Below are 15204 nucleotides of genomic sequence, written 5' to 3' on the forward strand. Positions count from 1 at the left end.
ACATTACATTTGCACTTACATACAGTTTTACTTATTTTTTTTGTGAACAGATGTTATTGCATTTTAATTAGGAACCAAGTGTACATGACATTTTGTCACTCCATCTCCTGTGCCTGGTGCATGTTATTCACAAAGTAATATTCGCAATCCAGTTGGCATTTACCAAGTACAATAAACAACTTTCTTAACTTCCTCCTCCCACCCCTTTCCCTGAGTTGTGCCTTGATTCAGCATAGTATTACAACACAAAAGTGGCTGTTGGTCTTGTGTATTCATGCGTTCTCTAATCTGGCATAGGTATTCACCCTTCTAAAGATTCCGTTATTATTTGGAGAAGCCAGCTTTTGATGATGAGCTGGCAGTTACGCATCTCCTCCCAGTTCGGGTGCTATTGGGGGAAGGGGTGGGGGGGGGTGTGCCACATGGTGTGCTATTCTCCTCCTGAGGTTCTGGGTGTTTTAAGCTTTCCACCAGGGCCTTCCAGACTGGGGCTTTATCTATCGAGCCAATACCTCTCCTTGCCTCCCGTACAGGTAGTTCAACTACATATAACAATCACTAGGATAACAATAACTTGAATTTAATGGAGACAAACGGAGACATGCTCAGTCTGAAGTATATTGAACATGCATTCAGTTTTTTATTCTCAAATTTTAGCTCCTACGTTTGCTTGAAAAGTTCTAACAAGTATTGCTAGATTCATGAGCATTTATCGAATCATAAGCGCCACGTGTTTCAGCCCTTGAGGGCTTTTTCAAGGCTTCAAACATGTATGTTGAGGGTCTATTTATTTTCTGAGAGTTGTAACGTCCCACCATTTGTAAATTTTCAACAATTTTCTTACAAATGTATGTTTTTCAGTAAGGCTTTCCTCATGTTGATACTTTCTTTATTATTTTAATTCTATGTGAAAGATTGATTTAGATATTCGTTTAAATTTATATAGCACTTTCTTCCAATTGTTTTATACACATGATAATATATGCAAAATGAGATGTGGATAAATGAGAAAAAAACCTCTTAAAAGCAAACACGGCAAAAGAAAAACAACAGGTCTCGCCTTTATAATGCACATGCTAAGCTGTTGGCTTGCCAATGTTTGTCTGTAAAGTATTGTTTAAAACATATACAATTACAAAAATCAAAATACTGGAGGAAAAGCAAACACATTTCTTATTGTATCTCACACTGGACATTGAAATTCTTTCTTTCTAAATGGCCTGATTTGCTTTTCAAATATTAGGCTTTTGGAATTCCACAAGGCGTGTCATGCTAAGTACACCATCTGTTTCATATGCTAGCTAAATGAGTGCAGCTGATGGCTATTCTCCCCAGCACCATAAAACGTTGTGGGTCAAAGCTTGTGTTTTCATACACTGTGAAATGCAGAAAATAAAACAAAAATAACCCTTTAAGTCAGCCAATCAGAAGTATCATAAAGATGCTATGCTCAAGGGGTGGAACACATTACAAGAAGTGGATGGCAAGTCATGGATTAATCAGCGTGCAAATGAGTATGAAATAAAGCCATCCTATGGTAAGCAATGGGTGGTCTGTATGCCCACTGTAAGGTCACAGTAGTCTTTATCAACCAGGCACTTTGTGCTGTCAGGTTTTGATACCTAAAACACAATATTTACCAAACATATGGGGGAGCTAAATTAAATGAATTGTCTTTCTGATGGTTTTTAAACACAACCAGTGATGAAGAAAGATGCAGGAGCATTGGTAGTCTACACTGTAGCTTGGGTCCAGCAAAATGAAGGACCTTGACTGAAAAGCATCATGGAGATAGAGGGCAGAAAAGAAAAGACCTTATCTGCTAAACTGTAAACTCATAACGGATAAATATATTGATACATATGCAGTAAGTCAACAAAGTAATAAGGAGCAATACTCTTTCTACATACTGATCTCTAAACTGTCTACTACGCGGCTATCTCAATGCATTTGAAAACTTTGTTATAGGAAATCTAGGGCCCTTGACTCAGAACCTCCTGCCACTCCCTCTGTGGCCTGAATCATGGCTGAATGGGTTGTATTTTGAGAGTGCAGGATTTACTTGGAGGCTCCCGTGGAGGGGTGGTATGCTAGCTATTCTGAGAGATTGAGTTGGACACATTTTCCCAGCATCCTTAATGTCTAACTCATCATTTTGATGATGAACTGTTTTTCAGTGACCATTAAAGAGCTTGAAGATAGCACTGTGTTGGTGCTACGCATCTGCTCCTTTCTACATCAATGTTAGCGTAAGGTCAATCTATCTGTAGGGTTTTAAGATCTAGATGGTGATAGACACTATACTCAGATATAGTCATGTGTTGATATATATTCCTACAGGTTTGACAGTGACAGCGGTGAAAGACTCCGGAGAGTGGAATTTGGAGGCTGGAGCACTGGTGCTTGCTGACGGAGGACTGTGCTGCATTGATGAGTTCAATAGCATCAAGGAGCATGACAGAACGAGCATTCACGAAGCAATGGAGCAACAAACCATAAGTGTGGCGAAAGCTGGGTAAGAGTTTTTACCAGTAGCCTAGTCTTTAATACCCTCCGCCGTCTACCAGGGTTAACATGTTTCAGATCGAAAATCCCGGTCAACCTTCTAGGCTGTAGGATTATGACTAGTCAAGGCCCTGGCTAATGCCATCCCAGTGCACAATGTCACCATGACTGACAGCAAAACCTATTTTACTAATGTACTTTTTCCAGCATTGTGGGGCTGATCATCTCAAGTGCAGTGCTCAGGATCTAAAGCTAACCCCCATGCTTCTAATTTCTGACTAATGTATTTGATGTTTTATCCCTTGTTGCCTTTTATTTTAGTGTTAATCTATAGCCCTTGTCAGAAGGCCTTTTCCATCTTAATACCCAGGATCAGGAACAACATCCCCATATCCATCAGGACTGCTGTAATGCTGCTCCAATTTAAGGATGATTTGAAAACTCACCTCCTTAAAGAACAGTCCATTACAATGCATTAACTGTCCACAACCCATCTAAAGCTCATACAACTTGATGACTTTACGTTTGACTTATGACTTTGACGTTGTAAAACGCTCCGCTGTCTTCAGGCCAGGTGCATGCTATAAAAATACCATGTACTTACTTACATACGTACATATATTATCTGAAGGACCTGAGGAGGGGGGTCTGGGAGCGAGCTGTGACTTCCATCCCCCATCTCACCTTGCGTTTGAAGCCATGCCAGAGATGTCCCTGCCCTCACCGATTCTCGCTCGTCCTACTGTGTGCGAAAGGAGTGGTACTAGACCGTTGTGTGTATGCCTAATGTGGGCTGCGGTGGGTTGGGAGATCTCGATGCCCGCTCCATACCATAGCTGCTTGTTTTTACGGTTAACCATGTCTCTTGTTGCAGTTAAGCTGAGAAATGCATATATGCTCCTTACGGTTGACATTGCAACCCTGGTAAAGGCATCACTACATTGGGACATTAGATATTTATCACCTGTACCGATGTGTGTCACTGTATTCAATGTGCCATTGTCTGCTTTACATGCAAGTACTTAATACAAGTGTTTTGAAAAAAACCATATATAAATATATACACTCTCTAAAGATTTATCAAATAATTGTTATCGTATAAATAAACAGGCATTGTTAAATGCATCAGGTTTAGCCTATGTGATTAATAATACCTTTGTTTTTCTAAGTTGTAGTTTGGTGAGCAATTGTGCAATGAAAGTTACAGAAACTCCGTAAAAGTGTTCTGACTTGTTTACTGAGAAAGGCAAACTATTGTAAATACTTCATAATAGCAGTAATTCTAAAATCTAGCTTACATACTTTTTCAGTTCCAGATATTTGTAGCCTAAACAGCGTGGTGGCAAGGAACAAATGTAGCCTTGACTACAGAGAAAGTTCAATTTGGTGCTTCATTAGGAGTGTCTAAGGATTCCCGGCGGGGCTGTAGCAGAGTTATCCCACCGGGAATTGCATAGTCTGTGCAAGCCTCACGGATATGTCATGTTTCCCCCAGAGATTTTGAACTACTGAGAGAAACCAAAATATCCGAGGGACTCTCTGAAAAGTTCTGATGCCTCAGGTAATTCCTCAAGTTCTTTAATGTTAAACGGGAAGCAGCAGCTTGGAGTGCACATCATAACTTTAAAAAAAAGTATGCGAAATCGGGGGATTGTGTATGGCATAACGTCCAGATCTGCCTTAGACTGGAATAGTCTCTGATCAGGTCAGAGGTGAAAATAAATTCAAAGTGACGAGAGAGATTTAAAGTCCGAGAATCCCACGCGGCCACCTCTGAATAGCCTGCGGATGCCTAGAATGAAAGAAACCGTCCCTGAAGAGCATGGGGCTGCATGCGTTGCAGGAATATCTGGTGTGCAATCACTTCAAGAGAATCAATCAATCATGGCATTTGTAAAGCGCACTACTTACCCGTCAGAGTCTCAAGGCACTGGGGGATGCTGCTACTGCTCGAAGAGCCAGGTCTTGAGGCGTCTTCTGAAGGTCAGTAGGTCTTGGGTCTGCTGTAGGTGGGTGGGGAGGGTGTTCCATGTCTTGGTGGCGAAGTGGGAGAACGATCTGCCGCCGGAGGTTGCTCTTTGGATGCAGGGGACTGTGGCGAGGGCGCGGTCGGCGGAACGTAGCTGGCGGGTGGGGGTGTAGAAGCTGAGTCGTTTGTTGAGGTATACTGGTCCGGTGTTGTGGAGAGCCTTGTGGGCCTGGGTGATCCTCTTGTTGACGGAGAGCCAGGGCAGGTCTCTCAGGAGGGGTGTGATGGGGCTGCGGCGAGGGGTGTCGAGGATCAGGTGTGCAGAGGCATTCTGGATGCGTTGAAGCCTTTTTAGGAGTTTGGCCGAGGCTCCTGCGTAGAGTGCGTTTCCGTAGTCCAGTCTGCTGCTGCCGAGGGCCTGGGTGATCGTTCTTCTCCTTTCGGTGGGGCTCGACTTGTAGATCCTGCGGAGCATGCGAGGGTGTTGAAACAGGAGGAAGAGACGGCGTTGACCTGCTTTGTCATGGAGAGGGTGGAGACAAGGATGACCCCGAGGTTGCGTGCGTGGTCGGTGGGTGTGGGAGCGGATCCCAGTGCGGTTGGCCACCCCGAATCGTCCCAGGCTGACGGGGTGGTTCCGAGGATGAGGACCTCCGTCTTGTCCGAGTTCATCTTCAGTCGGCTGTCCCTCATCCATTCGGCGACGGCCTTCATTCCTTCGTGAAGGTTGGTTTTGGCGGTGTGGGGGTCCTTGGTGAGGGAGAGGATCAGCTGGGTGTCATCGGCGTAAGAGCTGATTTTCAGATCGTGCAGTCGGATGACGCGGGCGAGTGGTGCCATGTAGATGTTGAACAGCGTTGGGCTGAGGGATGAGCCCTGGGGTACGCCGCAGATGATCTTGATGGCTTCGGAGTGGAAGGGGGGGAGGCAGACGCTCTGTGTTCTGCCAGGGAGGAAGGAGGTGGTCCAGTCCAGGGCCTTGTCTTGGATCCCGGCATTGTGGAGGCGTGCGCGTAGTGTGCGGTGGCAGAATATGTCGAAGGCGGCTGATAGGGCCGCGGTTTCTCCGTTGTCTAGTATGGTCATGATGTCATCAGTGGCGGCGATGAGGGCAGTCTCGGTCCTGTGGTTGCTGGGGAACCCGGACTGCAACGGGTCCAGGATGCTGTTCTCCTCGAGGTAGCTGGTCAGTTGTGATGGTGGGATGTCGTTGGTGTTGGAGCTGGGGTTGGAGAGTTCCTTCACGATGTTGAAGAACTCTTTGCTGTTGTGTGCATTGTTGTCTAGGTGGTCTTTGAAGGAGGCCCTTTTGGCGGATCTAATGAGGTGATGGTGTTTGCGGGTGGCTTTCTTGTGGGCTGCGTAGCTGTCTGGTGTTTGTTCACGGAGCCAGTTCTTCTATAGCTTTCGGCAGCTTTGCTTGGTGGCCAGGAGGTCTTCAGTGAACCTGCTGGCTTTCTTGCTGGTGTGGCTGTTGGAGGGTTTCCTGAACGGGGCGAGGGTGTTGGCACAGTCGTCGATCCACTGTCTGTGGTTGCGGGAGGCGGTGTCAGGGTCGGTAGGGTCGACGGGTGTGATCTGGGCGAGGGTGGTGGTTAGCTGGTCTTCAGTGACTTTGCTCCAGCATCGGCGAGGCATCTGTTGGGTGCGGTGGTGCGTGGTGAGTTTCTGGAAGGTGAAGTGGATGCAGCGATGGTCGGTCCAGTGGAGTTCGGTGGTGTGGTTGAAGGAGACGTGGGGGTTTGCGGAGAAGATGGGGTCAAGCGTGTGGCCGGCTGAGTGGGTAGGCGTTGTGACGAGTTGTCTGAGTCCGAGGTTGGCTAGATTGTCGATCAGGGTGGTGGAGTTGGTGTCATTGTTGTTCTCGAGGTGGAAGTTCAGGTCCCCGAGGAAGATGTAGTCTGTGGAGGTGAGGGCGTGGGTGCTGATGAAGTCGGCGATGGAGTCACTGAACTGCGGTCGGGGTCTGGGCGGTCTGTACACGAGGGTTCCTCTGAAGGTGGTGTTGGGGTCGGTGTGGATCTGGAAGTGCAGGTGTTCGGCGGTGCTGAGGGTGATGCCGGTGTTGGTCGAGGCTCTGAGAGTGTTCCTGTGAACGATGGCGATACCTCCTCCTACTCCGTTCGTGCGGTCCCTGCGGGTGATCTTGTAGCCTTCCGGGACGGCTATTTCGATGTTGGGTGCCGAGGAGGGGTTCAGCCAGGTCTCCGGCAGGAAGGCGACGTCTAGGGTGGTTGAGTCCAGTAGGTCCCAGAGTGCGACAGCGTGTGTGCGGGCGGAGCGGGTGTTGAGAAGAATGCATCTGAGGTGGCTGGCTTGTTTCCTGGTTGGTGGGTTGGCGGGCCGGATGCTGGTGAAGCTGCAGTTCCGGCATGAGAAGGGGCCTTGGGTGCGCTTTGGGGTGGCCAGGAAGCAGGTGTGTGATTGTCCCGTGTGGAGTGCGTGAAGGGTACTGGCATCGTAGCGGTGTAGGGTGTCGTGTCAGTCGCGGGGGCAAGGGTTTCTGGCGCTGGGCGCGGACAGGCGCAGACGGGCTTGCCTTAGGCGCACCTTCAACGCGCCAGCGGCGCGGCCGCGCAGTGACCGCCATTTAAGGGTAGGTGGGAGGGAAGAGCAGCGAATGGGCGAGCGAGGGGCTGGGCCGCAGGGGAACGGGCGAAGCAGAAGGCAAGAGACGGGCAGGGGGGCACAGTAAAAGGCAAAAGCAAAGAAAAATTAGATTACCCCAGGCAAATAATACAGGCAATAACAACAGGCAGAAGCTGAAAAAGACAGCAGTACCGGCCTACCAGACCACCGAGGCAGAGGGGCCACGAACCTGCGGTAGTGGTGGAGACATGCAGCGGGGGTCCACAGAGGCACTGGTGGAGCTGTGCGGCGTGGGGGGAGCGACCTGCCTTAAACAGGGTCAGGGGTCGCTCTCCTCACCGCGCAGCGACCGCCATTTAATTGTAGGTGGGAGGGAGGAGCGGCGAATGGGCGAGCGGGGGGTAGGGGGGGGGGGATTTGGAAGAGTGCTTTGGAAGAATAGCCGAAAGGCCTGGCACAGATCGGTAAAAGTAAACTTCGGGCTAAGAAAGAAAAAGTAAACCTAGGGTAATAAAGTGTGGTATTTATTTTAAGAGCATGCAGAATCTGCCTCAAGTGGTGAGCATGTCAGTATTGGTCACAGGGAAGCTTTTTCAGCAGTCGGGTTCATCTTGGGCTCCACAAGGGCACATATTATATTAAAGAAGTGTAGGAGGACATCACCAGCTGCAAAGCTGCAGGATCAGAGAGGGCGAGCCTTACTTCATACCAAGTTGTTTTGAAAAAAATGAAATATATACGACTAGGTCGTGGAATACTTCCTGCTGAATTTTAAACTGAACGTTTGTTGTATTCTTGCTGCGGAAGTTTATTTTGTGAGGTCTCAGAAGCGACGTAATTTAAGCAGCAGCTGGGAGTGCACACCGTAATTTAAACAAAAAAGTAGGAACAAGTGGAAGAGGGTGTGGCATAACGGACAGAGCTGCCTAATTTAAAACTGGGGAACCAGATTCGAGTCTCGTTGTCGGCTAAACATCCTGTGATTCAGGGTAAATCACCTAATCTCCCTGTGCCTACCAACAATGAATGTGTCCTTGTTTAAAGTGACGGTGCAGGCGAACCTAAACATGACATTGTACCATTTCGTGTCATTGATATAAGGATATGTGAAGTATCCTTTTAATTGTTAATACTACACTTTTAAGTTGCTTAATTAGTTTTCATTCTTCAAGTGAGATGTCTACATTGCGTGTATAATGGACTTGCCCTAAACTGAATTAATTCTGGGAATGTCTTTTAGGACTTTAAACAGCCACATCGCTCCACTGACTTTGACTAGGTTTACTCAAAAGAGAGTCCACTTACATACATACACATTCAGTGGAGAGACTGGGCTCAAAATATTAATACGTACCCTACTATTTGCTATCAGGAGGCCCAGACAGACCTGCATTTCAAGTCAAGTTAACTTTCTAAATATACAGCGCCTTTTTTGATTTCAGAAACTTTAAAACTATTGTTATAAATGAAGAACAAGTCATTAAAGTGCTTTATAGAGATTTTAAATTATTCTAAGCAGAGTGTGTGATTCTAACATTAGCACCGAATTCTTAAGAATGTTTAGAGTGAGCTGGTCTTAATACTTTTCGATCATTTTTCAATTTCACAATGTTATCCGTTGTAAAGGTATTCTAAACCACTTAAAAATAGTTAGCATTTTCCCCAGGCATTTGCAAGTAATTTGTGACTTTGAGATGAGGTTACTGGAGTACGTTGTCCGACAAAGAGTGACTCCTTAGTTAGAAGTTAATGTAGTAGTAGAAAACGTATTATTCGGTTAAATAAGTAACCATAAAAAATATAAAACAGGATAAAAACAGAATAAAAAGAGCAAACACACACATAATATAAAACACAAGGTACACAGTCCTTGAGATTCAAATGACAAAGCAAGCACAATAAACAACGATAATTGTTAGAGGGACGGTCCAGTATGTACAGACATTATAAAAGCAAACTGGTTAAGGCCAGGCTCTCGGATCGCGACAACATTACTTAAAAAAGAACCAATGTTTACAAAAATACGAATATCACCCAACATAGCAGGAAAGAGCATGGCTGGCCTTATTTGAACAAACTGAGCCTCTCTCAAAATAGGAACCTGAAACTTTTTCTTTGGAAGGTTGTATTAGCTACAGAACATGACAACATGCAAGATTGACTGTGCTGAGTTTTTTGTCACACTCACAAGGACCTAAAAGGCCATCTGCAGCCCAACCTTTAGGAAAGCTTACAGTGGGACAAAGGAGTTCAGCCTGAACCTGAATAAAAGGTGCCCGTGGTAAGTATTGTTCACCATGGTTCTATAGGGCTAAATGTTTTCATCAGATAGTTAGCCCGAGAGATGATAGTTAGCCCGAGAGATGGTTTGCAGAGCTCAGTGTCCTCTCTAGTGGCCAAAGACCCACCAGAAAGTTATGTTTGACCCACCAATAAGCATCTTTAATGGTGCCCATGGGCTCTGTGAAAAGATTGGGGTGGCCGAAGGCTGTGAATGCGGACTTAATATAACTCAGCAAGCACACAGAGGTCAGTACATTGACAGGTTTCCTACCTTCCCTTGAACTAAGGTCCAAAACCACTCTACACAGTCTGGCTAGTGTAAGCTTCCTTTATTGAAAGTAGTTAATAGAGCAATAGAAGGGTAGAAGATCCGCTATACGACTAGGGCATCAGAAAGTAAGTGAAATAAAGTGTCCCATATGTTTAGTGTTAGAAATAGGATTTCTGGTTGGCCAAGGCTTGCGCCAAAGCCAGTCAGAAACCACCACTCTAGTCAGGGCAAGGGAGTTACAAGCTGAAGATAACCCCTGCTCACCGCCTTGGTAGCTTGGCACCTTAGTCAGGCTTATCCCAGAGGCAATGTGTAAAGTTTTTGCGAAACACACACACAGCAGCAACAAACTAGGAACACCACAAAAGAAACTCCACTCAAGGTTATATAAAAAATAACCTTTATATTATCATAAACACGTTAGAAACCTAATCACACATTTACAATGTGCCAGTTGGCACGGGCAATATTCACAGGGGATTATATACATGATCAGGCCAGTGGGCCATGGTCAGAACCATCAGAAAAGGTAAGTAAATGTAAAACACAACCAGTAACTACTGCCACCATAATGACCTAAGCATTATCACACTAGCCTTAGACACCATCCTAAGCATAAACACATTAAGCAATAGGCCTCACCAGCATAAACACATTATGCAATAACCACCTAAGAGCATAGACATCATTAGAGGCATAAACCATGGTGCATAAATCACATTATACCTACATCATTGTAGGCATAACATCACACATGAATCACATTACGCCTAGACCTCATAGCCATATCTGTAGGCATAAACACACAGTGAAAGGGGCATCACATTAGGGCTTTACATCCCACCAACAGCCAAAATGTCCGCCCCACAGTAGTGAGAAACCAAAATGGCTGTTTGTCACTACCAGGACATGTCACACACTTAAGGTACACGTCCTATCTTTTACCTACAATGCACCCTTGCCCATAGGGCTAGCTAGAGCCTACCTTAGGGGTGACTGACATGTAGTAAAAAAAAAAGGGGGGTCATGGACATGGCACACACTTTAGGTGCCATGTCACAGCGGCAGTAACACTGCGCGCACACGCCCTGCAATGACAGAGGCCTGAGATAGGTTTAAAAGGCTACTTTGATGCGTGGCCCAATCAGCACTGCAAGCCAACCAGTAGCATTTAATTTACCAGCCCTGGGTATGAAATACCACTTTACAAGGGACTGAGAGGTAAATTAAATAGGCCAAACAGGTGTAGACCAATCTTACCATCTTTAAGGCAGAGAGCACAAGCACTTTACACTGGACAGCAGTGCTAAAGTGCCCAGAGACCTAAAACCACCAACACCATGTCAGAAAAAAGGCTAGGAGAAAGGCAAAAGGTTTAGGGATGACCCTGCAAAAAGGGCCACGTCCAACATTTAGAGAGAATAATTTGGGAATCAAATGATATGGCCCAATACATTTCATGTAAATGTGCTTGTAGTTTTACAAGTTCTGGTTCTTGGGTGGATTATTGAGTTGTAACAATACATCATGTTAACACCTACCAGTGAAATTAGTTTAGTTACTATTTAAATTTCCTAACAGGCCAAACTGAGTAGGGGTTTGGATTCTTATTCAGTGGAACAAATTATATCCGCAGTGGCATCCTAAAGGTGTTTGTGTGGATTGGGTCTCTTCTTAATAACTGTATCTACCTTGGGTCCACGTGTTACAGACCTTTCTGTGTAAGGTGGCAATTGTCATTAACAGTAGCTTGCTTCTTACTGGAAAGTTTGCAATCTACTAGGGAAAAGGGTCGAGATTAAGTCAATGAGTAGCCCAAGGGCTTAGTCCAGCAGTGTTGTGGGTGGTTGGTGAACAGCAAGGACAAGTGGAAGGTTTTTAAAGGTGAAATAATAAATTGAGGGAACAATTTTGAAATACAATTGTTTAATTGTAGAACTGTGAATACATTACTTGAACCTTTGTTCAACCAGAAAAGGACTTGCCATATGAATTATTCCAAAAGTAAAGGGTATGAACAAATCTGCATAGCTGTATGCTTAAAATAATCATATATGATGCCTAATAAATGGCAAACTTACTCAACCTACTGGAACATTTCTGTACAGATTTCTGAACTCTGTTTGCCTCTTCTGATGAAAACTAATTATATAAAGAATTTGAAATAAGTCCAATACATTTTTGAGATGGTAATAACATTGACAAGTTTCCAATGTGTGGGTGTGTGTATGTTATTATGTTCCTGTCTATCTTTAGAAATAGTCACCCACACAGGGAAGCAACAGTGCCAGCTATAAAATCAAGAAGGTTTACTAAAGATGTAGCATGCTCCCCGAATGTGATACTCCCTGGACAAGCTAGGAAAATACTGGATCACCTCACGCCATGAAAAAGTATGTGTCCAGGCGTAGTAGGTGAGCCTGTTTTTTACAACCACAGGAAGATTGGTGAGTATAGTGAATACTGATTGTCTCCTAACAGCTTAGTTCTTCCTAGGATTAGGGCACCTGTTTTATAACTGTCCTTTATCATTCTAGTTATTGCTAAGGTTACTGCACTAGGATTTAGACTGTCCCCTAGCTTCCTAGTTCATGTCATGGTTTTAGTACTTGGATCCTGACAATCCCTTCATCCTGGCGTTGATACTAATTTTTAATCTGAAATACAGCTCAACGTTATGTATGATTAAGGTTTCCGCATGAGATTTTACTTGTTTTTGCAGCTTTCTAACATTTAATATACCTCTACAACCTCATTACACCCTTGAAATTGTGCATTAATTAATTCATTTAATTATGTATGATTATTATTATGAGAAACCTAATTGGCAAGAGTGTTTTTACACAGCAGACAAGAACTAATGGGTTTCAGTACCTAAGGGTGGTGGGCATGTATTCTGAAACTTTTGCCAGTTAGTAAAAATCCTATTGCCACACAAGTAGTTAGTCTCCTGTAGTTACTTTTTCAGGTTCTTAAAAAGAAGAAATTGATTCAACTATTGACAAACTTCAGAAAACGTCAGATGAGGATAAACCTTTTAGAGCTCAAAAAGAATGCATGGGAATTGGATCTTGAGGAGCACAAAATCGATGCATTTCGGTCAAAGATGCTGAATACCAGTTTTAACATCTGTGTGATTTAGGGAGAATCTTTGAAAACAACAGATATTAAAAAAAAAATCAGATGCTGCTGGAACTTTATAGTTTGGGGCCAAACAATAACGACAGTTGTTGGACTTGTAATGACCTTGGTGGTGGTCTAGAGAGGTTTTAAAGAGGATCTCTTTAGTAGGGAGCCCAACTAGCAGTCTGTAAAACATTGATCGCCATGGTGTATGCTGATCAAATGGATTTCCCTCAAAAACCTTTAGAAACAATTCCAATGGAAAACATTCATGATTGCAGAAAGGGGCACATTAAGAATATGGATGAGCAGCAAGATCCCTAACACCGATGAATGGGTTATTTATGTTTCCATGCATGACTTGATGATCCTTTTCACAAAAGGGGAAAGACTGGGTATATATTTGAGAACATGTATAAAAAGGTTCTTGAACAATATATGGTGAATAGCACTTTAAATTGTACTTGCTGTGGTTAGCTGTTGTCTAGACATTGCCCTCCCTTTTCTTTTCCTTTATGTGCTCACCTGCAATAATCATGTCCCCCTTTTCTTGAATATCAAATGATAGGAGTGTTCCAACTAAAGAAGGATCGGATTGGATCTGCCCAATGACCTATAGAACAGGTTATTGTTGTTGCATACATTAGAACAGCCTTTTGATTTGAAACTATGATTTACATACCTTTTGTAATTTTGCCTCACATTTGATGTTTATTACTTGTATATTCTTGAGGAATAAGGGCTTACTGTCTCTGAAAATATGAACAAAAAAATAAAACAACTGATGTACATAAGGAGTGTATTGAACATGAATTCTGGTTGGTCAACTTCATCTGAATTTTTGGGCCACATCTTAATTTTCACATAGACATGGATAACTTACTAAGGACAGATCTGAATCATGGTCCTCTCTTTGTGCCCTTATTGCTGCCAAATATCACTTTTTAGAAGACGCTCACAAATCACTAGCTTTTTGACTAGAGATAACTGTTGGCTCTTTCTCTGTCAAGACTTTTTGTTCATAGCTGTTAACATCTCTTCTTAAAAGACATACACAAAACACAGCATAGATTTAGTAGTAGATTTATTAAGCAACTCCCCAGTGCTGCCGTCCGCCAGCAGCCTCTCATCTGTCTGCCCATATCATACATCATAGAGCATAAACCATATAATCAGTTCTTAAAAAGACATCACATGAGAGTTCTACAATGCATGTTAAACATTAAATGTAAAATATCCTCTAGTCTTAACATATATAAATATAATCTTTTTTTTTTTACATTTCCTGCTTACAAGTACCTCATATATTCTTTATACCCTCCTAATTACATGTGACCTATTTACATCTATATACATGATGAATTGCAAAAGTTGTATAATATTGTATGTAACACATGCTAAGTTCGACATGTTTGATTGTTCTTACTTCATCATTACTCTACCGGACCATGGATCATTTCCACATCACATAATCTTTGAACTTCACATGTAAAGAACTAGTACTTTTTATTCTGCACTCGTTTCTTCCTGTATTCCTGTGATCCATTTCTGCCCCAAATTAGATTTTTATTATTATTCTTGTTTCCACGCACCAGAATTCCACTTTTGCTCTAAACAGTTCCATCCTTGTTCTTAACATAGTTTTTACCCACTTTAATAACCTCCATAGGTTCTGAAAGCTTAGTATCCTCTTCCTGCACCATCCATGGATACCTCACTCTCACCATTTGACCCACATCCACTCCAATATGCTTTACATTCATTTATTTGTTTATCAAACCATAACTTAAACCTGTTCTGTTTCTCCTGAACCTTCTATTCAATGTCGTCAGTATCATTCTTGCTTCTCACATCTATACCACCCATAAAAAGCATTCTTTTGGGGTTCCTGGCTCTCAAAAATGTAAAAGCAGTATGTCCTGTAACATCATGAATGGTCGTTCTATATGACCACACCATCTGATTAATATGTTCAAAACATGGTTTCCAGTTAGCTATCGTCAACTGAATACTTTCCTTGACAACACTTTTTACCCTTTTTTACTAAACCATTAGCTTTAGGATTGTACAGTCATCTTCTTGTACATAGTATTGCGGTCCACTACATATTTTTCCATTTCACTTGAGCACAAATGTGCACCATTGTCCAAAACGCACTATTCAGGATTACTTTCACTTAGGAATATGTTTTCTATGAATCTTATTACCTTTCTAGATAAAATCTCACCCATGAACTCAATCACAAATCACTTTGAAAAATAATCTACCATTACCACTGCATACCTATGCTGCATTCCAAGTTTCTGCATAGGACCTATTATGTCAACTGCAACTTTTGCCCAGGGCCTCATGGGAAATTCCACTTCTTGCATAGGTTGTATATGTGTTTTGTGTATTTTATCACTGTTTGGGCATAACAAACACTTTGACTTTCCTCTCAATCTCTCTGTGCATACCCGACCAC

The 15204-nt window shown here is 43.4% G+C and overlaps 1 protein-coding gene across 2 annotated transcripts in view; it reads left to right on the forward strand.

Annotated features, from left to right (window-relative positions):
- The window catches only part of MCM9 (minichromosome maintenance 9 homologous recombination repair factor), a 352109-nt gene that overhangs the window by 240174 nt on the left and 96731 nt on the right, over positions 1 to 15204 (forward strand). For both annotated transcript variants that reach the window (XM_078648476.1, XM_078648477.1), the window contains one exon: positions 2341 to 2515. In XM_078648476.1, the coding sequence (XP_078504602.1) occupies positions 2341 to 2515 (175 nt within the window). The remainder of the gene's footprint in view (positions 1 to 2340; positions 2516 to 15204) is intronic.

The sequence above is a fragment of the Lissotriton helveticus genome, chromosome 6 (assembly GCF_964261635.1).
Source record: "Lissotriton helveticus chromosome 6, aLisHel1.1, whole genome shotgun sequence".
In the NCBI taxonomy this organism is placed as follows: domain Eukaryota; kingdom Metazoa; phylum Chordata; class Amphibia; order Caudata; family Salamandridae; genus Lissotriton; species Lissotriton helveticus.